Here is a 25892-nt window from a genome sequence, read left to right on the forward strand (position 1 = left end):
TCAAAGTTTTGAGGGCTTCAAGCCCAGCCATGTGGTCCTTATTAGTCCCCTCTCGCTTCCATGTAGTAATAAACACGTCAGTATAAAAGTTGGAATTAATTTTTATACGCTGTCAGTCAGCGTAATGATTTTTTTACACCAGCAAGTTTAGATAAATGTCACAGTATTATTGCTCAAATTTTAAATTCACTTTTTGTCCATATATCATAAATCTATATTTGTTAATATAAAAAAATGACAGTATATATATCACATTAATCATATAAAATTTATTGCCAATCTTTAATTATCTGAACCCATTCAATGAGCATTTTAATCCAAAAGAAAAATTAAAAAAAAAAAAGAAAGCTACATCTTTGACCTAATGCTCAACTAATTATTCCAATTTGAATGGAACAACTTACTTAATAGTTGGAGCTCCGGTATAAAGTGTTACGATGAGAAGAATCTAAACTGTTTTTTTTTTTTGAAAAAAAAAATTTATATGAAACATTTTTAATTTCGAGAGCTTCAAGCCCAGGGATATGTCATATGTGGTCCTTGTACCTTATATTATATGCCCCCTTTCGTTTTTATGAAATAAACGTAAATATTGAATGTGCAACTGTTGTGATACTTTTTACTGAAAATTCAATAATTGCAGCCCAGAAGAAGGGGAATAAAAAAAAAAAAAAAAGGAATGAGAAAAGAAGTAATAAATCCTTCTTCAAATATAATGCTCGAGTGACTAGTGAGTCGTAACTCAAAATTCAATTTGTAACAATTTGACCCCCAATTTTTTTTACAATAATGTTTCTATCTGACTTAATTAACACCAATATTAGATTTCATAAACTGTATATTACACTTGATTATCACATCACAGTCAAAGAATTGCCAATTTTGGAACAGGAACAAATGAATTAACAATGATCACCTCCACTAAATTAAGCTCTCCCCTTCAAGTTGGAATCACTACTATTTGTGGATTGATAGATAAGGTCAAAGATGTTGGCTCGTCTTTTTTTTTTTTTGGGAAAGTCAGAAATGCGATTAGAGAATAGAGAGCAGAGCACTCAAATATTTATTGACATTTCTGCCTTTTAGCTTTTTGTACTGAAATACATATATTCAATCATTCCTAGTTGATGATATGATGCCGACAAAAATTCTATTGCAGATTCTTTTTGGTCAAGATTCTTCGTGGAAGCAGATTCGATCAAGTGATTCTTGCTTAGCTGTTTGGCCAAATTATTCTCTTTTTTTTTTCGAAAAAAAAAAGTGTTGAACAGTCGAAGGCCTGCCTCTAGAGTGCAAATTACGAGAGTCGACAACAAATAAGGATCAACTATCAAAGCACAACACAACAGATGTCTTAACGATTTTCTTGGTTTACATGAATGCTAGCTTCGTTTTTGCCAAACTTGCTTGTTTTTTTTTTTCCTCTATTAATTCATAGCACGAGCATATAACGTGGAATGAACGAGCATATAACCGGACCAAAAAGTACAAATCATAGAAGAATTAGCCTTTTTTTTTTGGACCACAAAATGTTTTTTCATTAAAGTTTGGTAACTTGAGACTAAATTACATTCAAACAAAATGAACATATAAATAAGAAGTTCTAGATTCAAAACTTTTCATTTATTAAGGAAAAAAAAAAAAGCATAGTTCTCATATTTTGTACCAAGAAAATCCCTGCATTAGCCAACGAACGGACAGATAAAACAAAATAGGTGAAAAAAAAAAAGGATTCTTACTAAAGCAATACTCCACCAGTCAAAAGACTCGATTTGCATTCCATTGTTTAGCCGACAATAGGCCTAAAAAGAATCAGCAGAGATGGCTTGTTAGAGAACAAAATGTCTTTCTTGTTTATCGTAAATCCACTTTCTTTCTTAAGGTAGCATTAACAATTGACCACCCTCATTTAAGGGGGTCCTGGAAAGCAACCTCAAAGTCTGTGTAATCAGTAGTATTGGTCGTAAATTTAATGTTTTCTAGTTTCTACTGGGGCAGGCACGCATCCGAACTCGGTCTCTAAGATGAAACTTCCTTAATGTCGCTAGCAAATGAAACTTGCCAGGTTATGTAAGCAGCCCAAGTCTTCATAGATGTGAAATTTTTATGTTATCGTTTCTTGTGTTGTTTTCAAGAAATGAAGGAAGATGTGTCAATTTGGCATTTGCATGCAGCTTGAAGAAAAAGAAAATTTCAGATACCAAAAAACCCACCCCAAGAAGAAAAAGAAAAAAACTAAGAAAATTATTGGAGCAGCTGGGATCAATGATCCCAATAGGATCCCAATATGGTTATCCCTATTCCTAACTAAATATGGATAGTACTCGTAGGGTTTGGAGGACCTAGACTCCATGATTGGCGAACGGTGAAGCTTGGTACTTTAAATTCTGTCGAAAATTTCGTCGGAGAAATCACTTAAAACGACTGTCACAATTAAATGCAAATGAGGTGGGAGGCAAGTATTGAACTCGCCCCCACCAACCACCAAGACTTTAATATATTTCCTCATGGACTTATGGTCCCTAACATTCCATCATCTGTTGGTTACAATGGATTCAGTGACTTTAAAATACTTGCAACAACATGTTCGTCTCCTGGGATTGTCTACCCATTTCTATTACCGTGTATAGTACATTTATGAGTCAACAACCCATCCCAACCCAAAAGATCTCTCCGCGTATTTCTTTCTGATTGTGTCATCGTGTGCAATTTCAATACCTTTTTTTCCCCCCTTTTTCTAGATCCTTACTTGAACACGTTTATTTTCATATCAAGTGTCTAATGCATGGTGGATCTATTCTGATAGTAATTATATCCAAAGTTGGCTATAATTTTATTTATAGACTATATATTATTTGAATTTTTTTTCCTTTTCTTGAAGACTCTAGTGAATATTTCAAATCTCACGAGGAGGGGAGAGAAAAAAAAAAGTGGAAGGTTTGGTTTGAGAGCTGCCAACTCACGCTGTATACACTACTGGTTCAGCAAACTGAAACGGGGCATCGGACCAAATCCAAAATTTATTTCTTTCATCCAACACTTAGTCCATGTTAACGTTATGGGCTATCTGGAAGCCCATCTAAGTAATGGGCGAGAATTGAACTTCAATTGGACATGTTACCTATTGGTGGCAAGGCCACGATCTGTTAGGGAAATGCAGGGCTCATTGTTCCAGTTGGGACTCGTGCACAAACGTGTAGTGAACAAAACTCCTCAGACTTGAAAAAGGCCCAAGTTTGGAATGTGATTGGATGATACAATAATTGGAAAATTTTTTAATTATTTATTGAATATATTTATTTTTCTAATTAAGCTTTTTATCTCCGACATATCAAATCACAATAAAGGAAAAATGCCATAGTGAGCAATATAAAAAAAAAAAATTCCCAACTAGTCTTCAACCACTACTCATTTTACGAACAATATTTAATTGAAAATAAGTATGCGGTAAAAAGGAGCACTATGCAACTTTTTTTTCCCTACATGTATAATTAATTTGTTCCTTGAGGTTATAACTTATAATGAATGTTAGGGTACATATCTCATTTGTTCCTTGAGCTAATAACGACCGTAATTGGTGGGGATAGTTTTTCAATTAGTGATAGTCATTGGTAAAGTATTTAAATAACTACTAAACGATATTTTTGGGAAAAAGAGAAAAGGAAAAAAAACACCATTAAGTGTTGATGGGAAGAAAATGGTATATAAGCAGTTTGACTTCGTGCAAAGGAAAAATATAGAGTACTAATTGTGTGTTCCAATATAATTAATTTCTCAATCTAATCCTAACTCTATCTCTAATGTTGCATTTGATAAAATTAAAATCTGAAAACTAAAGTCTGAAATTTAAAATATGAATCCATTAAATTATTGAATTGTTAAGTGTTAAATCTAATACATTTGAGTATATATTACATTCAGTGATAATTAAATAGTTTATCACTTAATTTTGAGAGCAAATTATATTCAAAAATTTTAAATTTAGTGTCATTTAATTAATTCAAATATTCAATTTTTGGTTATCAAATGGACTGAATATATTAACATCTGAATCCATTAAATTGAAGTGTTGAATTAAATTATCAAATAGGGTTTAAATTTTAAATATATTTACCCTGAAAGGTGAATACGGATATTTCAATTTCTCAATTTTCAATATAGAAACAAGTAACAACTACCTATATATACGCTCCAAAAAATTCACGGTAGGGTAGCTTTATAACCATTTGGACATTGACTCATTAAACCCACTTTAAACCTCGCTTCAGAATCCTCACCACTACTCCCCCCAGTCTCACTCTATTCTCCTCCTCTTCCCTCCACCATGAGCGACCGCGGTCGTGACCACCGTGGCCGGGACCGGGACCGAGACCGAGAGCGTGACCGCGATTTCCGCGACAGAGACCGTGACCGAGAACGGAAAAGAGAGCGGGAAGATCGCGACCGGGACCGTGAACGAAGCAAACGCGAGCGTTCTCGCTCCAGCGAGCGTACACCTGACCGCATTCGATCCCGCCACACTCGTTCTCGCACGCGCTCCCCAGCTGCTGAACGCCAACGCTCGCGTTCGTATTCTCCCGATCGCCACCATCACCGCAGCCGCCGTCACCATCGCTCGCCTACTCCTGAAAGTCCTCCCCGGAAACGACGACGGGATGACGGCGAGAAGGAGAGGGAGAGCGAGAAGGACCGACAGCGTGGCTCTTCAGTTGAGAAAAAGAAGGATAAGAAGGAGAGTGGTGGTGCTGGTGGTGACGGTAAAGGTGGAATTGATGGGGGGATAGAGAATGATGATGGTGAGATGATGGATGTCGATGAAATTGAGATGATGAAGAAATTGGGGATTCCGGTAGGTTTTGATTCTACAAAAGGGAAGCCGGTGGCTGGGAACGACGTCGGGTCAGTCAGGAAGGTAACTAAACGTCAGCCACGGCAGTACATGAATCGCCGCGGTGGATTTAATCGGCCCTTGCCTGCAGAAGTCAACCGTTGATTTGAAATTCTGAGGTTTGGATTTGCTCAATCTGTATGCGTTTGCTCAATTTAGTAAGATGGAACTTGAACAACTGTTTAAGTTATATGATTAGGGTTTGCTAATTATTTTACTTTTTAGCGGGATCAAATTAGGAGGACCGAGCTAGTAGTTGTCTTAGATCGTGTTACCATTTTATTGGTTGTCAGTTTTGGTGCTGAATTATTTGATGAGTGGTGTTGCATTGTTGTTTTTGCATTGTGGAGCTAAGATGGTTTTAATTTAATTGGCTAACCGAGAACAATAGCAATTCCGCTACTAGGCTTAATTTAACATTGGTCAGTGCACGACGAGAGCTGAAATATATACAAGCATGGATGTTATTTCTTTTAGGGGATTTATTAGACTCAAATTTTGGCTACATAGACATGTCTGATTTTAGTATTGAAACTTCGATCAGAGCTTAGGAAAGACCAGATTGATGGTGACTTGGATATTTATTTCTACCATTTGAGTATTTGCTTTCTAGGTGTACTTGTTTACAGTTTTGCTGATTAGGGTCTTCAGTGTGGATTTGTGATAAGCAAAATAAAAAATGTAGAAAATTATTTTTTGGGAATTCTATAGGCAGTTATCTATCTCAAATTTGACAAGGAATGCTGGTCTAATATACTGAATGAATTAGTAAATGGACGGGGGTGTTTTGAATTAGAATGTCTTTGAGCTGAATTAACTTAAGACTGTTATTCTTACTATATTTTTTCTTTATAAAGAAATTATCTTTTTGAGCCTCATCTTCAAACTATACTGTCTCTCTTTCTTGCACAAACACATCACACCTTTTGAGGAGTTTGGAATATCCATAGTTTGTTTGTTATTGTAGGTAATTTTGGGAGGTAGTTATGTGTTAGATGGTGTGGCAACCAAAGAAATGTAGTACAAAGGAGTGAGATGTGTCAATGGGTCTGTGCATTGTTGAGAGGGGAGACCAAGGGGCCAAAAAAAGGATGGGAGGACGATGGAGGGTGTAGCTGGTGAGGCAGGTGATGCAAGGAGAGAATGGAGGTGGTGATCTGAAGAGGAGCAAGCAGCCAGGAGGAGAGAAGGGAGGAAGCATAGAGGCGGAGTAGGGTGGAATAGGAAGGGGAGATAGCATATAGCTGGGTTGGGTAATTCAAACATGGAGGGTAGTGTTGCCATCTAGGCAGAATTGCTTTGGCCTTGGTAACTCTAGATCCTTTTGTTCAGGCTTCATATTTCATTTGGCATAACCTTTATTGTTTACTTTTATCTTTTTGTTGCTTGTTTCATACTTGCCCACAGGGCTGTCTGTTAACAAAAGCTCTCATAATCTTGTAGTCATTGACCGTTGGGGTAGTAGATGTTTATAGCAAGCTAGCTTCTGATTTGTCAATTACCTCACCGGTGGTCTTAAATTTTTTATGTTCTTGGCTGAACCCTTTGATGTAGATCTATGACTTGGTACTTGATTTGTGCAAGTCATTTGGTGAGGTTAAACAGGATGCTGTGAATGCTAGACAATGTCTTTCCATGAATCCCAGCCTGTAAACATACATAAGTGCTCAGTTACATAGTCAAGAATAGTGTAACTGTTTTCAATGTTCACAAAGATTCTTCTGTTTTATGTCTTTGGTTTGGGCAACTGGGTGTCGTATATTGGCATATGCTGCTCTAGACTATAAAACTTATTTACTTGGAATTCTAAAAGATTTTGTTTTTTTTTTTTAAATATAGCACCATGTTATTTACTGCTATTGATGCTAAATTTTGTCTGAAAAAATATCTTTAGGCTTTTAACCTACAGCCAGTTGTACCTCCTGCACAATGATTCTGGAATTCGGCCGATTGCTCCTGACTGGGCTTACCTTGTGTGAAGTGATGTAAGATCTTTGACGTTATATTTCCCTTCACTTAAAGTAGAGCTGGATTCAATTGATGATGTACTCTTCCTGATTTATTGATATTGTGGGTTGATAATGTTGACAAGCCTTTTACAGATTCAACGGATCTTGATGAACTTGTAGTTTGCTGCTACAAATGTACATGTAAATTATGGTCTTGCATAATTGGCTTTCTGAAGATTGTATGTCTAGTTATTAAATTTTTGAAAAGGTGAGGAAAACTGTGCTCTGCATGCCATGGCACCCATGATGATAAAAAACGAGACTGGTGCTGATAGTTTCTTGGTTTTTTCCAGTGCTGTGGAACATCGGTATGCTTTCCTCCCCAAGATTTAATAGGCCTGGTCTAGGCTTCGGAAGTTTTCTGTTGGCGTACCTTGGCTGCCCCTTCTTGCTCTAGAATCTGAGGCCAAGCTATATAATTGAATCCTGTTTGGAAACATAATAATACTGATTTAGCAGGTCAAAGGAAAATATTGGGAAGCAATCATTTGTGGCTTCTATTGACACCACTAGCTGTCTGAAGTTGATTAGGTTATTGAGCATTCAGATTTTTCTGTTTATTTAGTATGTGAATCATGTTGTTTGCAGATAGAGCATATTGGTTTCATTTTATTCTGGCTTTTAAGGTTTAGTTTTGACAACTTAATGGGTGAAACAATTAGTTAAAATGCGAAAGTGGCAAACTAAAATCCTTTTGAACTTACAGCGAAGATGAAGTTGGAATTGGTCCTGCAATTGGGATTTTAGAGGTCAGATTGGTTGCTTTCAACCAATTTTGGTTTCTCTAAAATTTACCTTTGATTAAATAGGAAAATGTCAACTTCTCCGAGAGTGATACTCTGCATATATGGTAAAAGTTTGGAATTTAAAAGAGCTGCTATATCAGTTACTGTGAATAATGTTCAAAATATATATATAAAAAAAAACTAAGAATAGTGCAAGTCAAACTTGTTATTCCAGTGTTCATCTCTAACAATATGGAGCACGGGTATGCGAGAAAATTCAACATGATCTTTTGGTCATTGTTGGTCCTTTATGGAGTATTTGTTTAGAGCATGATAGCTGATCTGTTCTTGAGATAGAGGCATAGGCATGCCCAACTGGACCAAATCCTTCTACAATCTTATAAGCATATTAATTCTAGTACGGGTGGCAATTGGTAGTATTAGGAGTTGGTTGCCGACGAAGTGCAAATTAAAATCGTCCACTGTCTGTTTGGCATCAGCATATGGTGGTGGCTAATCAGTTTTCTCAGGGTTGTTCGAAGGACATGAACGCGTCCCAACTGATTCTCAAGCAGCATTATATGTAAGCAACAAGGCAACTTGCATAACCAACTCGTATTAGTTGAGTTGGCCGTTAGATCAAGAATTTAAACCTCTGCACCTGCAGAAAATGCATTCTTTGGTCTAGAGATGCGAATCACTCTCCCTAATTTCCCTCGGCTCAGTTGGATCCTCCCTTGGATTAGAGTAGGAGTAGGAGTGCAGAAGTTACCTATTAACAAAAAAAGAAAGAAAGAAAAGGCTACTTGCATCTTTACCACCCAAAAAAAAAAAAGAAAAAAAAGAAAGAATATGCAAGTTGCATCTTCAACGGGAGCCGCTTCAAAAGTAAATGTAAGGTTCCTTTCCATAAGGATCTTTACATAATTAAAAACAAAATTAACGAGGATACAACATGGCGTGCTGTAATGTTTAAACAACTCGCCGATTACTGGTAATTTCTTGAGGCATCACTTGAGAGCATAATATTCCAACATTTATTCTCCAGGGAAAGAAGGACAAATCAGAAAAACAGACTAGTTGAAGGCATCTCGAAGACAATTGTAAACGCTTAATTAATTTTAATTCCAGTCTTCCTTGCCCATAAAAAAGAAAGAAGCGTCAACAGAGAAAAGCTGAGAGAAGGCGGGGGAGTTAATTAGGAGGTAGGTTTCTGAATCACAAAAGCCGTGCATTGCACCTGCTTTACATTGTCAAATGCCAAGCAACGAATATAAGCATTTGGATATGCCTTTTTGCATTCTTGGATTTCATTAAGAACCTGAGAGGAATCAGTGCAGCCAAACATGGGCAACTTCCACAATGTCCAATACCTCCCATCGTAATAACCTGGCATCTTGCTGTTTTCCCTATGCACAAAACCGTCCTTTGAGAAGGCAGAGGAAAAGGTATTAGATAGCTACGTAATTGAACTGTCTAAATCATGTTGCAGTAGAATAAACAGAGCGACTCGAGACAGATTCAATGAACCAAAAATGCGTGCACTAATTGCATTTGCATCACTTATTTATGAAAAAGATTATAGCTATTTGTAGTACGAATCTTTGCATTAATATATTCGAAAGACTCTTTTTTTTCTCTTACTTTTTGGCCTGTTTAAGCTAAGAGAATCTAGTATAAGAGCATCTTCATTATTTTTTTCATACACAGTAACAAATTTGGCTAAACCACTGGCGGTACCGCCAAGTTGTTGCTAAAATTGTGAGAAATGAGTACTTTTGACAAGGCCCATGTACTACTCTCTTTCTTCTGAATGTAAACAAAAACCAAAGTCGAGGTTTTTATCTGATATTTATATCTGAATCAAAGACAAAATCAAGTTTCTTTAACCTACCGCATCAAATTCAAGGCATGGGATCCATCCATTTTTTAGCATATAATCAATCTCCCGTGCGATTGATTCATCCGAGAGAGGTGGAAGGTATGATAGGGTCTCGAGTTTCTTGCTGTTAATTGGATTCCATGTCTGTCAAAAAGTCACGTTACGGAGTCCGATCAAACCATCTAGGGGTCGTATTACAAGTAGAACACGATGTAAAACAAAAACAAAATCGGAAGGAAACCTTCATGCAGTGAATTCTGGATGCATTTGAGATAGTTTTGCGACTCCATGCAGCTGAATCCTTGACAGCAGAAAGCTTGGAACAGTTTGGTTTCAGGCCAATATAGATTGATCCCACAACAGGAACTGCTGAAAGACTTGCTGTAGACATTTTTTTTTGTGAAGTACTTGGTGAAGATGGGATGTTGGGGACAATAGAGAAAATTTTACAAAAAAGTGAATTATTAATAGCGATGGTGCCCTGTCTTATAATAGTAAACTCGAAGAGTTGTTGATGACACTGCGCTGCAATTGCTGTTAGTTGTTAGGGAAAGGACAAGAGGAGAGGGGTAAGAATTTGATGGGCTGAGGTATGATCAGTTAAGGGAAGAAGATGTAGATTGTAGATTTTAGACTGAGTTTTGTTATGCAATTTTGCTTTGGTCTCATCACCAAGCTGCCATACCTTTGGAATTTTTGATGGTCTTCCTAACGCCTACCATTGGCAAATCTAGAATGATGTTGAATCCAATATTAAATTCAGCACGATCACTTGTGAAATTCTGGTAAATGATTAAGATGTAGTAACTTTTTAGGAGGAAAGAAGAAATAAGGGGATATCTTGAATGTGATGTGCCGTTCAATGTACCGGGCATTCTCTATTGTCTTGTCTTTTACGAATATATATATAGCTATCATTCTTCATCAATGTGTATTCATCAAAAGAAACAAGCTAGAAAACGAAGATGTGTACAATTTTTGCTTATTAACGTATATTAACTTCAGTCACTTCAATGGGATTGCATCCAGCATAAGTTTTGGATTGTTGCATTAAGGATTCATACTAGCTATAGGTCTCTAGATTGATTCGATTCGATAGGAGATCTTTCTCCTTCCTATGGTCCATTATACAATCCTGTAATGGAACTCAAATGGACCTTAGATTTCACCATCAATGGTTAGATAATTAACATGTCAATGAGCTTTAACAAGCACGAAGCTGTGGCTAAATCAAGCACAGGAGGCATAGCTTATTTGCTCTTCAAATGAAAATTAAGACAAATCAAAGATGTACTGATAGGTCATAATTTGTTGCTAAATTTATAATTATTCTTCCCTTGATTTTAGCCAAATATTGCGTTAATTGATGGATTCTACTTATATTTGGTTAATGGTGCTAAATTGTAGGAAAAAGAGCAAAACGTGACAAATAGGGACAATCTTCCAATTAATTTGATGGTAGCACGTTCGGGACCGATTTTCAAGTTCAATTCAAACTCTGAGCAGCTTTAGAGGAAGATTTGGAAGACTTGAATTCTAATTATTAGTCTTGTGGTTGAATTAGGAAACTTGAAATACTTTTTTTTGTGGTTTATTTTTCTATTTAGGAGACTAGTTTTATTTGGTAGTAGACTTCCATTAGGAAACAAAAAGAACAAGGAAAAACCGAATTCCCGCGTAATCAAGAGTTTGGCCAGCAACAATCTCAGCGGGAAGATTTGATTAGTTTCGGCCGCAAGGAAAGCAAAAAGGGGAGCCGTCACTTGCTTGGGCTAATTCGACTTGCTTTCATTAGTTTTTAGAGGAAAACCAATTGCAATCAGATTCTATGGAGTCTGGCAGAATTTCTTCTAGGATGCGTAGCTAAATCTCCATTTTCTAGTCGAAGGTCAATTTGAGAATTCGATTCCAAACATCTGTGAAATCGAATTATTTTACTTATTTCTTTTATTCATTAGTATTTATATGTTTTCTGCTTTTAATTGTTATAGTTTCTGTGTATGATTGAATAGTGCGCAATATTTGATTATTCACGTAGGTTATTTTGCTAATTGGGGGTAGTGGAATCCGTAATTGTTCGATTACCTCCGTCCCGGTAGCAACTGGCGTAATTGGAACATACAATCTACTTAAACAAACCCTCGTAGCGTGTTTGTTGGTTAGGATTAGGCTTTTCTAATTATTAATGCAATCGAGAAATTAAATCCTATGGTCGTACCTAGGATTGTCTCTTGATTAGAGAAATAGTCAACGGTCGTACCGTGACTATCGATAAAGTAAGGAAAAGTTGGCTATCAGAGCTTGTTGATGGCTATAACCAATCTGGTAATGAGTAATTGAATTATCTTTGCATCGATGATCAGTTGAATGGACCGTGTTTGAAAAGTTGTACCTTTGGCTAGAGTCGTATTGGTTATTGATTAATTCCTGTTTATTTCTATTAGTTGCTTTATTAGTTGGTTAATTAGTTATTTTATATTTTTCAAAAATCCCCCATCTCTGGACTCTAAAAGAAATAAGTTATCCCCAGTCCCTGTGGATTCGACCCTGTTCATCGCTATATACAAAATCTGTATTTTTCTCGAGTAAGTATTTATTATTGTACAGGCTCGACACTTGTCATGTACGTATGCCTTATGTAAGAAATTAAGAAAAAAAGTTGACACAAAAGAAGCAAATCATACAGTGTATTGGTACTCAAATGTAACGGGTGACATTGCAGATGCAAATTGATTTAATCAAGTCAACTTAATTTAGGTGGCTTAGCATATTTGTGTATTCATCCACAGCTTCTTGTGTGAACTAATAGCCCACATAAAAGTCAGACCTGTTAACAAACTGAAATTTGGAGTCTAGTATATCTAATCCGTATTGGCCAAATAATACCATCCAGGCAGACGTCAGAATATATAGCATAAATAAAATTCTAAAGTGCAATGATTTCTAAAGAATAGGATATAAATCAATTATCAATCGACCCTTATTTTGTAGTAGAGTAGAGGGTCAGTATACTTATGCACTCACTTTTCCTCCCAGATGGTTTACAAGAAAAAAAAAAAACATTTAAGAAGCTGCGGCAAGAAATGTTCTGATTATATGTGCTGCTGTACTTGGAAATTTGGAATATGAGAACTGTTTTGACCCAAAAAAAAAAAAAACAAAAGAATATGAGAACAGTTGCCTAGTCAATAAGGCCACGTTCTTCATGTGATGAATTCAAATCATGATCCACATCCTACATATTAATCTCTAATCCTCAACTGCCACATAATTAAATTATGCTCCATTTCGTTGTTAAAGGATGAAGTAATCGATCCCTTGTGACGTCTATTTTTGTGAACAAATTTGTATTCATTTTAGCTGGCGGTGGAAAATGTGGGCCAGCCGGTTGGGGTTTATATTAATATCACTTTTCAGATATGATTATTTGTAAATTTTCAAAATCTGATGTATCTATGATATATTAATTAAGATAGTTTCTGTCATTAGTACAAATCTCATGAATGAAATTATGCATACATACACACACACACATATATATTTATTAATTAAGATAGTTTCTGTCATTAGTACAAATCTCATGAATGAAATTACGCATACATACATACATATATATATATATATATATGTGTGTGTGTGTGTTTGTATATATGCATGTATGTATAAAAGATTAAGGATAGGGTTAATCTTGTATATGCTGACATTGTATATACTAGTAATAAATTTAAATGCACGTCACCTAATTCCATCCAATCGTATAATTCATACAACATTTAGTATTTAAGATATTATAATTTTGGTGTAAACATAAATTTTGTTAATTGATACAACTAATTTTACGATTTCATCAAATTTACCCGAGTTTTCGCTGAAAATTAGAAGAAATTACAATAACTAAGCAGCATAATTGGACAAAAACGACTACAGCCCGATGAAATGGTTAAAATAATCTTTCAACAACCCAAGACCCAAAATCTAGCGAGTTACTCCAACATGAAACGCTTAAAATAATCTTCCAACAACCCAAAACCCAAAATCAAACGAGTTTGATTAGTTTGTTTACCCCTAATCCAGCACCGCGTTGATTAAGACGTCCTTCACTTCCAAGTTCGACGAACTTGGAACAAATTCTGACACAAATGACCGGTATAAAAGGCATAGTAATTTACTGGAATAATTGTAGAATAAAGTAACTTTAAACAAATTCTGTAATCTATAATATAACCTTTTGTATTAGTATTATATATATTGCTAATTCGTACATCAACTTTTCATTGAGTTCGTTCTATAAATAAGGAAGCGGCAATGAGCCTTTGCGTATGCACTTAATTCGTATGAGAAATAGCGCAAAACAAGCTCCGATATGGCTACCTCACTCATCAAGGAACAAAATGATCAGGCAATTCATCATCATCTTCTTCTTCTTCTTCTTCTTTTTTGTGCTGATCAAATTTATTTCCGAGAAGTGTTATCAAAGTTGTACTTAGAAACTGCTATACAGTTGAAAGTTCTAACGTGATAACATCATCATGTACACATGCGAAGCATGCAGCAAAACTTGTTTTTTTTTTTTTTTTTTGATTTCTTAAATTTTAGGTATAACATAGTATATAGGAAGAGTTTTAACATATAGCTAGCTAACACAACAATTCTTCTGCTTCGGGCTCTTTGAACCAGGTGGTGCTTTTCGAGGATAAGAAAGGGGTGAGAAAGGTCATTTTAAACAGACCAAAGCAACTAAACTGCCTTACTTATGAAATGGTACTAGGAGATGATCAAGCTTCGGTTTTATTATTTTTAATTTTATCTCCAAGATAGATTAAAATTAATGCTGGCATATATATATCGATCCTCTGGCACTTGCATCAGTGATTATTTTTAATTTGTCGATTGGTTTCAGTTCTGCCAGATGCTGAAGAAACTCGGAGACTATGAGGAAGATCCAAATACAAGACTCGTGATTCTCAAGGTGATTCCTGTATATGGAATTTTGTATTGTCTGTAGCTTATAATATACACTGCCAATGCTTTATCGCTTTCTTTCTCTTATATATTGCGTTTACTTTAATACTACAGGGAAATGGAAGAGCATTTTGCGCAGGTGGCGATGTTAAATCTGTACTAAGTTTCATGACAACTGGTAATTAAGTACCCAATACCAACTATCATAGCATATACTACAAGTAAATTAAATGTAAAAAGAATAGGAGACATGATTGCCTGGAAAATAAAATGTAAATCTATATTAATATATGATTCTATATCATGAGTAGCTTTATTTTAAGGGTTTCTTTCGACTAGGACTGAGTTTATTTAATGAAATTTCTCTTGGGTTTCCTCATATCAAGTCAAAATAGGTTAAAATTTTTCTTTTTTTTTTTCTTTTGGGCCGGGCCGGGCATTACAAACCTAGCTAATCTGGTATGGAAGCTAAATGCATATAGATTTTAGATACAAGTCTTACTAATACACTATTAAGGAATCCAAAGATGATTAACCCATTCTTTCATGCATTTGAATTTGAAGATGATGATGTGTAAATCCAAAGTTTGATATTTATGCACCTTCATATCATCGTTGATTAAGGAATCCTGTGTTGTATATGTCTTATGATTTAGGGCATTGGAGCTTTGGTGCTAGCTTCTATAGGAAGCAACTTAACTTAGACTACAAAATTGGGACGTATAAGAAACCAGTGGTGAGATACTTTCCTACTTATTATCCTGTGCCGTTTCACTTTCTTTCTTTTTTTTCCTATAAACTTTGTTGGATATTTATTCAAAACACGGGCATCAATTCTAGGTGTCCATCATAGACGGAATTGTAATGGGAGGAGGAGCTGGTCTATCCTTGAATTCGACCTTTCGGATTGTCACCGAAAATACTGTAATTTTACCCTTACCTCTTCAATCTTTTGCGGATCATTCATCTATATATACATTCTCAATTATGCAATTACAATAAGGATATTCTAATTTATAAGGAAATTTAGTTATGAGTAATTCACAGGAAATTTGGTTGGAACATTGAGGTAGATAGAACATTGATTCTAATTTCTACACATGAGATTCGATCACAAAATGACAAGATAACCCGAAAATCAAGAGATGTCCAAAACGATAATCTTTTCTTCTCCAAAATCAGCAAATCATTTCTGCAAAATGCAATAGTACATATGTAAATTTCTTTCTTTCTTTCTTTTGATATGAAACTCTCAGGTATTTGCCATGCCAGAGGCTGCCATTGGGCTCTTTCCAGATTGTAGCGCATCTCATTTCTTGTCTAGGCTTCCAGGGTTTCTTGGTAAATTCCATACGCTACAATAATTTTGTATCATATCGACTAATCAAAACCTTTAGCAGCAGCAGGCTTATGTATTCTCGAATTTCTCTTCTTGTGAAATTATAGGAGAATACTTAGGTTTGACGGGCAGTAGATTGGATGGGGCGGAGATGGTTAAATGCGGCCTAGCAACTCATTTTGTTCTTTCAAAGGTGCACATATCATTTTCTTTTAATTCTGCTGTGTAAAGCCTTCAATTCCTTCTTTTAAGCTCAAGACAGAAAGACTTCTAACTTCTTGCATCAATAATAGCATTAAGAAAATGCCAAAATGGTTTTCTTCTTGGCCCATCGATTTGAGATCATTAACATGAAAAATGGAATCATACTGTAGGCGAAATTGTTATGCATTCAATGCAAGTCAACCAGCCCAAAGTACCAATCAAATTTGCGAGAAGGTCAACTTGTAGAGGACCACTTGGACTGGCTATTGAATTTTTTTTCTTTGGTTTTCTTTCTACGCTAACATAAACTCTCTCTTAAGACAATCAAGAAGATTCAAGCTTATCCAAAAGAGAAAAAAAAACTCTTAACTTTTTACCCAAATTTTCGTCATGGGTTACCATAACCTGAGTGGTTGGTTCAACATTAGAGGAAAGCTCCTAAAGTTTATCCTGTTGAAAGATTCAAGATTTGAATCTTGTGCCTTATAATTAGGGATAGAAGGGTGCGAAGAAAAGTTGGAGAGTTTTTTAAAAAAAAAAAAAAAATAGTTGGTTCCTGCATGATAAATACTATCAAAGATTTTTTTCTGAGTTTCTTTTAAAGGAATTTGACCATCAAAAGTTTCTGACCTTCATATTCCACCAGTTTGTAATGTAAGAGTTTTTTTTTTTCCGGCCACCTCCAAGTAAGTAACAAAAATAAGCTTATCATTTATAGACACAATCAAGTAAATCATATCAATCTTGCTAGCTTTGCTGCGTATATTCTAAACTAAAATTGCATCGGGATTAAAATTTCCTTCAGGATCTTGCTTCAATGGAGAATGCTCTTGATTCGTTGGCAGCATCTGGGTCGGTGGATTTGTCATCCATTTCCAAGACTATCCATAAATTTGTTCACGGACCACATCTTAAGAAAGACAGTGTATACAAGAGGTAACATATTGCTCCTTTTGAGCACACTAACTTAAGAAAATATATGCTCTTTACTTTGGTAATATCTTTTCGTCTTTGGTAGAAAAATTGTAGTGGAAGTACTATTTAATATTTATCTATCAACGAGAAATTACTGACTTTAATTAAGGACATTTTACCATACCTTTCTCATGGTTTTTATATGCTTTATTAATTATGACTTGTGAATTTCACTTGAATAATTAATCTAGTGCATTTCTATACTTGACAATATTAAATTTTGTATTCTTGCAAGTCCATCTACATTTTTCTTTCGAAATCAATTGAGCTAATTTCTGCTTAGGTTGGATGCCATCAATGAATGCTTCTCCAAGGATACTGCCGAAGAAATGTTGTCATCGTTGGTGAGTCCATTATAAGAAGATAAGATCGCATTTTCATTTTTGTATATCGGCCCAAAATCTTTAGTCAAATTACTTAACATACTGTTGCACGTGGAATTTCTTTTTGGTAGGAGGAATTAGCTGCTAAAAATGAAGAAAAATGGATCGTCCATGCAATTAAATCCATGACATCAGTTTCTCCAACAAGTCTCAAAATTTTCCTAAGGCTGGTAAAATCTCATAACTAGCTCATGTTTTCATGTCGAATGATACAATTATCGTTAATTACAAGAGCCCACTACATTCTTCTATAATGTACGTATTCGTATACAGTGAAAGAAGTAGATGTTAGCTTCTAATATATGCAACTTACTTGAGCTTTTGGAATTGATGAATAGATCCGAGAAGGACGTATGCTGAACCTAAAAGAGTGTCTTGTTCGTGAATTCAGGGCTTCCTGTCATATTTTGCGAAGAACAGTCAACAACGATTTCTACGAGGTCGGCACAGGCCGGGTGGTTAATTAATTAGATCATTAATTTATTTTTAGGACTAATTAATATGACACATCGATCTTCTTATGTTTAACACGCAGGGTGGAAGAGCTCTCCTAGTTGAGAAAGGCAGACAACCCCAGGTACAGCCATATATATTATGCGTGCATATTCATCTTAAGTATTTCCTAATTATTGTCTGAAGTAAGGAATTCGACCATTCTCTAAGTCTCTTCTTATCATTGATGTAGCTTTGTCGGGTTCAAACAATTGATTAATTTCTCTTTTTTTTTTTCTTCATTACTTAGATTTCATTTTTGTGTTTCTTCATTGAACAGTGGATGCCTTCTAAACTAGACCTAGTCAGCGATGAAATGGTGGGAAAATATTTCTGCGAGGTTGATAACGATGATGATTGGGAGCCTTTACATCTACCTCCAAGACCTGCTCCGGCATACTTTGCACCGTCTAGACTCTGAAGTGCGGCATACATTTACAGAATGCAAGTCCAAGTTTTTGCTTGTAAAAGCGGAATAATTACTACAATAAAGCGGGCAAGGGTATTAATGTTTTGAGGATGTTGCCCTGCGACATAGATTAATATTATTATTATCTACTTGTTGGTTACGTGTAATTAAGATGTTGATGCGCCTCCTTTCATCGGAGACTTTTTTAAGATTCTACAGGAGAAAAACATGGTCGGTGATGCAAATAATAGAGAAATTGTTTGGAAAAAAAGAAAGTTTAGACAATTGTGTAATGCGTTGTTGATCCTTACGTTACCTATTAACTAGTTTTTTGCCCTGACGCTGTGCGTCAGGTAGCTGGGATTTCTTAATTTACTATAATGGGTATTAGTCTGGAAAATTGGAGTGTGAGAGGAGTAATTAATTTACTACAATAGGATTTGTTAGATATAGTGTTTTTGTATGTGCATGGGGAATATACTTATCGATGAATAGACTTAATGAAAATTTTAATTATGATTTAAAGGTTTTAATACAAACAAAAAGAATGTTAAAATGATGGAGTCACCTGAGAAGTGGCATCGCGAGAATTTTAATACGAGTGTTAATTATTTTCCAGTTTTACAATTTTTGTCGTAAGGCGTAGGAGCACAGGATAAAAAGATATATTTATAAAGGAAATAGATAAACTGTCACCTGATAAAATGATAGATGTAGTAGAACATTTCTAAACAAGAACGGCCAAAATGAGAGGAAATTGTTTTGCATGACAATATGGACAACTTGGAACATCGGGCAATACAGCAGGTTCTGTAGCTATTGTAGTTAATGGATCAGTCGCAGCTCGTTTTCTAGACCGACGTTGCCTACGCAATGATGGTTCACCAGCATCTAAATTTGTTGATGGAATCTCGTTAGCACCATCAGCAATAGACGCAGATACATTTTGTTCATTTTCCTGCAAACCAGCCAAAGCATACTTAAGGACCATGAATTCAGTGTGGCTAAATCAGTCAATCTGAATTGTAATAGACAAAAACTAATATCTCACCCACTGGTTAGTCTAGCCATAGTACATGCCTAGATAAAACCACCGGTAATATAAGTAGTCTAACATTTATTGCAAGGGGTCTAAACAACAATCTTATTGCATGAAAGATGCTCAAAATAAGCACAAACATACGGTTGGAAATTGCTCTGCATCACTGAGCAATACTGCAGGCTCTGTAATTATTGTGGTCAATGGATTAGTCACAGAGCGTCTTGTACGCCGACGTCGCCTATGCAAAGATGATTCACCAGCATCTGAATTAGTCGTTGGAACCTCGCTAGCACCATTACCAGCAGACCTAGATATATCTCCTTGATTTTCCTTTAAAACAACCAAAGCATAGTTAAAGATTGTGAGTTTAGTATGCTTAACTAAGTCAATCTCGTTTGTCTTACCAAAGTACATGCTTAGGCTTAACCACTGTTAACATAAATAATTTAACATTTATTCCAAAAGATTTAAACAACAATTTATATTGCATGAGACATGCTCAAAATAAGCACAGACATACAGCTCGAAAGTGCTCTGCATTGTTCTCTGCAAATGACAATACTGAGCCCGAACCTAATGAAGATTCAACGACACCCATATTTGGCTGATTCACAGCATTTCGGTCATGTATATTAAAAGCTGTGACAGCTAATGTACACACTCCTAATGGCGCATCATTCTTTGTCCCACGCCGAGCAGCAGCACGTTGCTCGCGGCTCCTTCGATTTTTCTCAGCACGAGCCTCTTCCAAACTTCCATATACTCTATTTCGACCCATTCTCAAAGCATATTATACACAGCTGAAGCGGAAACCAAACAACGCCTAAAATGAACTATACAAAGAACCACAGCAACAAAAAAAAATTTCCAGCGAAGCCAATCAAACAGTGAAGTACTTCAAAACCAAAAGAAACTTTCTCAAGTTATTTCCGAAGCTACCAAAAAAAACCAAAAAGAAGAGTGAAAGCTAAAAAAAAAGATCCTGCTGACCGCATAAATTGTTCAAGTTATTTCCGAAGCTGCGAAAGAAAACTAAGAAAAAAAATCAGAGCCAAAAAGAGATTGAGCTCACGGCCTAAGTTTGCTGAACAGTAAAGCACTTCAAAACCAAAAGAAACTTTCTCAAGTTATATTTGCTGAACAGCTGAGAACACAAGCAAGAAAACAATGAGAGCAAATTGGTGACCGAGAACGAGCAAAAGAGAATAAGAGCCATGCGGACCCACAAACCGCTTCGGACAGCAACGACCAACCACGCGTGTAAATTAAAAGAGAGCCACCTGGACATAAGTGGGAATGTACAACGAAACCACTGCCACCCATCATCAAAGGACCAAAAGGCCCCTCAAAGCCAGACAAATCACGGCATAACCGGCTCATCCGGCACTGTTCACAAAGCGTTGGACGCTTTATATATGTAAGATTTAATTAGGTTCTTCTATTTGTAGACAAGATATAGCGGCCCTTTGCTTCTATGCACTTAAATTGAATCAGATAGAAAAAAGATGTACATTTTGTGAATTTCACACGTAATGTGAAAAATAATATGCAAGATATAATTTAGAACTTACATATTTTTCTTCGAACAAATCTTAGCCATAAACTTTGCTTCAAGCAATTGTTACTGCCCCTCCTCCCCATGTCATGGCTGCCATTTGTTGATAGTAGTATATTTGTATTCAAAGACTAGCCGATGAATGTGCACCAAGCATAAGAACGGATGGAAATTGGGCTTCCCTAGTTGTCAATGACAATTGACAACTACAACGTTAGGTTTGTGGTCAAGTCACGTTAAATCGTCGACTTTGAGTTGTCAATGACACGGGCCCCGGCCGCCGAAAATTTTCCAAATGCTACGTATGAGTATTAGATTTAAACTACTAAAACTTATATAATTTTGTCTCCTTAGCAAGTTTTTCGCCCCTCAAAATTTTCCAAAAACTGCACATGGAGTATTGGGTTTAAATTTAAACTCTATCATTTTGTCTTCTTGACAAGTTTTTTTATTAGTTAGCATGGTTATCTCCTTTTTTAATTTCTCTTTGAAAACATGTTTTATAATAAGCCACACTAGTTTCCTTATATAATTTTAACGTATTTAGCGTATCCTTACATTTGTTAAAGCAAGAAAACAAATAATTGACAAATAAAAGGAAATTTAATCAGGTTTAGGATTATATTTATATGTGATTTGACTCAATGTATTAGCCAAAAGCTAACATCCAAACGATATAGATCATTCCTAAGTTTGTTCAACCTCATCTCAAACATCAACACTTTCCAAAACTCAATTTTTTTAAGGCAAGTTTAACTCTTTTTTTTTTTTTGCCCTTTACAATTCCTTCATATTTTGATTTAGGATCATTAATTATTGAGACACATACCCTTATTTTAATCTGTGATTTTTCGAATTTTTTTATGATTATTAATTTGTCAATTTTTCTTATCCTAAATTTGTACACTAGAATTTTTGTGTTCATATGTATAGGGATTTTTTTAGGCTTAATATGTATAGGATTAATGTCTATTTATTGAATTTAGTTAATGTTTATATGAATTTGGTTGTGAGTTAATTTTCTTGTTTTGCTTTACCCTCTCTCTCTCTCTCTCTCTCTAGATCATTTAATTATTAGTTATCGTCTATCAAACTTTGGCTTTAAGACTTTGATTTTAAGTTAGCATGCATCATTTGTTTTGATAATTTTATTTACTTATTGTTTGATCGTTCGCCCCCAAACCAAAATCTTGTGCCTGTCACTGATTGAAAATTTGGAGGAAAAAAAAAGCCTTTTTTCTTTTGTTTTTATAAAAATTGACGGTTTATGTGTGACCACCCCATCGGGTGGACGGACCTCAACTAAGCAATGAATTGTTCCCTTCTCATCCCCTTTAAGCAAATTTAGCAAATGGCGCACAGAACTCTGCTTCTAGATGGCAGAATTAAAGGAACACCAAAATTTTATTACAGCTGAATCTTGTTAACTGTAACTGATGGTCAAAGAACCTAAGTTTGCCAAGATAGTTGTTTCTTTCTGGACAAATAACCAAGTTGAAAAACAACAATTTTTAACCTCCTTCCTGCAGAACAAACCAAATAAAAATTCTCTGAGATCATGAAAGATGCTTAAAATACAATTGTTTTAACAGCCCGTAATCCAAAAGTTGTTTACATCAAGCGGCTCTACAGCATCGCCTTCACAAATGCGCACGTATCATATAATTCCAGAGGCTAACTGTGAATAATCTCTTTTCGCGCATGATGAATTTTTGAATGAAGATGACCTTCAAAAGTTTCTGGCTGAAGTTTATATTGTAGCAGTTCGTAACATAAGATAAGAGTCTCTGTTTTTCTTTTTATTTTTTTCCCCCTCCAATAATTTGTTGGTTTTTCATTTATCAACATATATATATATATATATATATATATAACAGTCGAAGCAATACGTGCATGTGTTTAGTTACGACTATACTACTGCCTTTGTAGCATATATTCCTAAAAAGGGTTTTTCAATATGTGCTCAATAAACACTTATTAGCATACTTAAATTTCATCCAATCTATCGCGTATATACACGCACTAACAATTACTAACCTTTTTTTACATTTATACACTTTTTCTAATTAATCTTACTTTTTTAAAAAAATCTAAAACCTGAAATACACATCTTAGCGAGTGTCCAATGAACACCTGCTAGATAGAGCCATCCTAAAACTACATCGGAAATAATAATATTTCCTTCAAGATCTCGCTTCAATGGAGAATGCTCTTGATTTGTTGGTAGCGTCTGGATCGCTCAATGTGGCATCAATTTCTGAGACCATTCATAAATTTGTTCAAGAAGTACGCCTTAAGAAAGGCAGTTTATGCAAGAGGTAATTAATTTGCTATTTTTTTTAGCAAACTAATTTAATAAATTTAATGCTATTCCTTTACGTACGTAAGATCTACGTTTCTTTTTATTTTTTGCGATAGGAAAGTCGTAATAGGGCACTATACCTTACAATTGCATGATTTTTTAGATGCAATGCTAATCTTATGTTTTCATTTGAAATATCTAATAAATCTTTGATTCTCTGTATGCAATGCTAATGCAAAAATGTTTTCTTGCATACCAATTCACATTAATTTTTAACGAAACGAAATCAATTTCTGACTAGATTTGATGCCATCAATGACTGCTTCTCCAAGGATACTCTTGAAGAAATACTGTCATAGTTGGTAAGTTCCTCTTCCCCTCCCCCCAACCCCTTCATTTTGGGATCGCTCGTAAGTTCATAACAAGCTAGAACCATATATCAGACAAAAAACCACATGCAACCATAGTCCAAATTAATTAATGTACTTGCGAAAATGAAATTTCCTCGTGGCAGGAGAAGTTAGCTGCTAATGACAAAGAGAAGTGGATCATCACTGCAAGGAAATGGTGGAAAAGTATTTCTGCGAAGTTGATGATGATGATCATTGGGAGCCTTTGCGACTGCCTGGAAGATCTGCAATGTCGAGGCTCTAATCATGGCATGAAATTTAGAGATTGCAGGCTCCAATCTTGTCCCATGTATGAGATGGACTAATACTATCTACTTTTGGTCTGTGTAATTAAATACTTACTCATACATTTATGTATTATCAATAATTCAGGTGCTTTGTACTTGAATGTTGTCTAAGATGAGCTTTGTGTGTGAATGCTATTTGAAATTTAACATCTATTAAATACATTTTCCTTTTTTTTTTTTAAAGATTTTCAGGGTTAAGAACATGAATTTCAATTGAATGCTTTATGCTTTTTAACATGATAGGATAAGTTTACAGTGTTTCACAAAATTAATTCATCTTTTAAGAGGAACTTGACAAACCTCTCTCCACGGTGCCATACAACTTGTTCAGTAGAAACATGATGGCCGAAGTTAGCAGTGGAAAAATGTAATATTGCCGCAATACGGATCAATGGCGCTGGAGGCCCTTTTACTTCCATATCATGCTCAGACCAAATTTTGATGGAGGGGTGAGCAAAAAACAACCAAACTTAATAGGCAATCTTGTGTTGGCAGAGTTAATTGCTCACACTCCCAGAGTCTGGTTGCCTGGCCGTGTCCCATGAATGCTTGTAAGTAGTGAGGGGTCAATCCTTCCCCTGGTAGGTAACTTCATACAATACTTTTACTAATTTTTCTTACACTCACAACAGTGTATAATAGTAGCTTAAATGCATGCAATGTGTAAAAATTTAGAAATTTAAATTCAATGCATTTTAGACTTGTTAATATATACGTTATCAGTGAAAGAAAGATAATATATATATATATATATATCTATTGTCCAAGAACAATTGCATTGATTTTTTTTTTTCTTGGGGAAGGGGATGGAGCTGTGGATCTCAAGTGAATAAAGATATATTGAAGTCTAATCCTGAAATGCTCCATTAGATATATATCCAAACGTCCCATTAGAAAAACATACAACTGGTCATGGAGAAATTTGAAGGGGATGTTACACTAGATAGGCACAAAGATGGCAATTTTTTTTTTCCAATAAGTTGAGCAATAATAGAATCATTATAATTTATGGCGAGGGTACTCTCAGGAAGAAAATCTAAATCACTCCATCTCAAGTCCAACTCTTTCAATTCAAGGTGTTCTAAATCAAATTAGTGACATTCCAAGCTGAAAGATACTTCAGTTGCAGCTCCAGCTGGTGAAAAAGGCAGCTTGGATCCGTTTCTAAGTGCAGAAGGAAAAATAAAATAGAATAAAGCTTGGTATCATTTCAAATTGCAATTCCTTCTCTCCTTTTTTTTTTTTTTTCCGATACGATAATTTTTATTCTATACCTACTCCAACTCTGCACTAAGGAGAAGGGATGGATCCAAAAGGGCCAATAGAAAACCTGAAAGGGACTGAATTGCCACCAAACCAAACGGGTGCCTCTGCACCTACTGATAAATTTTTCCAGAAAATTTTGAAAAAGAATGCAAGTCAAGAGATTTTATCCTTTGACCTACACCCAAGAAGAACTTTAAGCCTCTCCTGATAGCCAACCACTCTAGAAGTAATTGGTTCAAATTGCAATTCCTTCTCTGCTTTTCCTAAGAATTAAAGTTAAAAATGGAATGGTGGAAACGTACTTTTCTGACGTTACTGATGATGAAATGGTACCTCTGCAGCTTCCTAACTACTACAGGCTTCTCTGCTATTTAAGCTTATAGGCTGTTATTGAACTCAGAAATGTTCCGGTTCTTCATGCTTGATGATACAATTCTGGCTATGTATGATCCTTGTTTGCTCTTATCAAAGATAAAATCCAGCATTTGTTAGGCTACTAGGTACAGCTGCCTGAATACAATTTGCCATGAAGGATAATACAGGGCGTCCCGCGAAAAGAAAATAATTTATATACTAGTTTGACTTGTAACAGTAGGTATGGTATGCTAAATTGCCAATAGGTCAATCTTGAATATCCTAATCATTAAAATTTGAATAATCGAGTCAAATGGAGAAACATAACATTTCATAACGTCCAAAGAATTAACCTAGATAACCTTCTCCAACTTTTGAGTTAGAGCCATAAAATGTGGAAGCACAATC

At 35.4% G+C, this 25892-nt stretch overlaps 6 protein-coding genes across 9 annotated transcripts in view; 2 read left to right on the forward strand and 4 right to left on the reverse strand.

Moving 5' to 3' along the window:
• Positions 1–4234: 4234 nt before the first annotated feature.
• LOC113775840 (U4/U6.U5 small nuclear ribonucleoprotein 27 kDa protein) lies at positions 4235–7484 on the forward strand. Of its 3 annotated transcripts, none has more exons than XR_003468941.1 (3): positions 4235–5007; positions 6783–6873; positions 7191–7484. XR_003468941.1 is itself a non-coding variant. In XM_027320869.1 (2 exons), exon 1 carries the CDS (start codon positions 4325–4327, stop codon positions 4991–4993), a length of 669 nt encoding a protein of 222 aa, XP_027176670.1. In that variant the 5' UTR covers positions 4235–4324; the 3' UTR covers positions 4994–5007; positions 6783–7094. The 3 variants fall into 3 exon arrangements, 1 of the variants encoding a protein (XP_027176670.1); XR_003468940.1 differs by lacking the exon at positions 7191–7484 and adding an exon at positions 6991–7094; XM_027320869.1 differs by lacking the exon at positions 7191–7484 and having other exon boundaries at positions 6783–7094.
• A 1253-nt stretch (positions 7485–8737) lies between these two features.
• On the reverse strand, positions 8738–9917 carry LOC113776415 (ribulose bisphosphate carboxylase small chain clone 512-like). Its single transcript, XM_027321564.1, has 3 exons — positions 9746–9917; positions 9517–9648; positions 8738–9048 (listed from the first exon to the last, which is right to left on the reverse strand). Exons 1-3 carry the CDS (start codon positions 9893–9895, stop codon positions 8821–8823), a joined length of 510 nt encoding a protein of 169 aa, XP_027177365.1. The 5' UTR covers positions 9896–9917; the 3' UTR covers positions 8738–8820.
• Positions 9918–13867: 3950 nt separating this feature from the next.
• LOC113773577 (probable 3-hydroxyisobutyryl-CoA hydrolase 3) lies at positions 13868–18280 on the forward strand. The gene is made up of 14 exons (XM_027318211.1): positions 13868–13903; positions 14182–14265; positions 14405–14473; positions 14581–14644; positions 15123–15202; positions 15307–15390; positions 15723–15807; positions 15913–15998; positions 16815–16945; positions 17268–17328; positions 17439–17537; positions 17706–17807; positions 17903–17944; positions 18140–18280. Exons 1-14 carry the CDS (start codon positions 13868–13870, stop codon positions 18278–18280), a joined length of 1164 nt encoding a protein of 387 aa, XP_027174012.1.
• A 696-nt stretch (positions 18281–18976) lies between these two features.
• LOC113772787 lies at positions 18977–20418 on the reverse strand. Its single transcript, XM_027317265.1, has 3 exons — positions 19831–20418; positions 19452–19640; positions 18977–19226 (listed from the first exon to the last, which is right to left on the reverse strand). The coding sequence occupies exons 1-3, from the start codon at positions 20086–20088 to the stop codon at positions 18996–18998; spliced, it is 678 nt and encodes a 225-aa protein (XP_027173066.1). The 5' UTR covers positions 20089–20418; the 3' UTR covers positions 18977–18995.
• Positions 20419–23687: 3269 nt separating this feature from the next.
• The window catches only part of LOC113773578, a 9818-nt gene continuing 7613 nt past the window's right edge, over positions 23688–25892 (reverse strand). Inside the window, exon 12 of the mRNA XM_027318212.1 lies at positions 23688–23817. Coding sequence (XP_027174013.1) covers positions 23688–23817 — 130 coding nt within the window. The remainder of the gene's footprint in view (positions 23818–25892) is intronic.
• The window catches only part of LOC113775417 (VIN3-like protein 2), a 22152-nt gene continuing 21936 nt past the window's right edge, over positions 25677–25892 (reverse strand). The window contains exon 5 of one of the 2 annotated variants that reach the window (XM_027320281.1): positions 25677–25878. The gene's annotated coding sequence lies outside the window, so the exon portion shown is untranslated. The remainder of the gene's footprint in view (positions 25879–25892) is intronic. The other variant, XM_027320280.1, reaches the window with a different exon arrangement.

Source organism: Coffea eugenioides, chromosome 6, assembly GCF_003713205.1.
Source record: "Coffea eugenioides isolate CCC68of chromosome 6, Ceug_1.0, whole genome shotgun sequence".
NCBI lineage: Eukaryota > Viridiplantae > Streptophyta > Magnoliopsida > Gentianales > Rubiaceae > Coffea > Coffea eugenioides.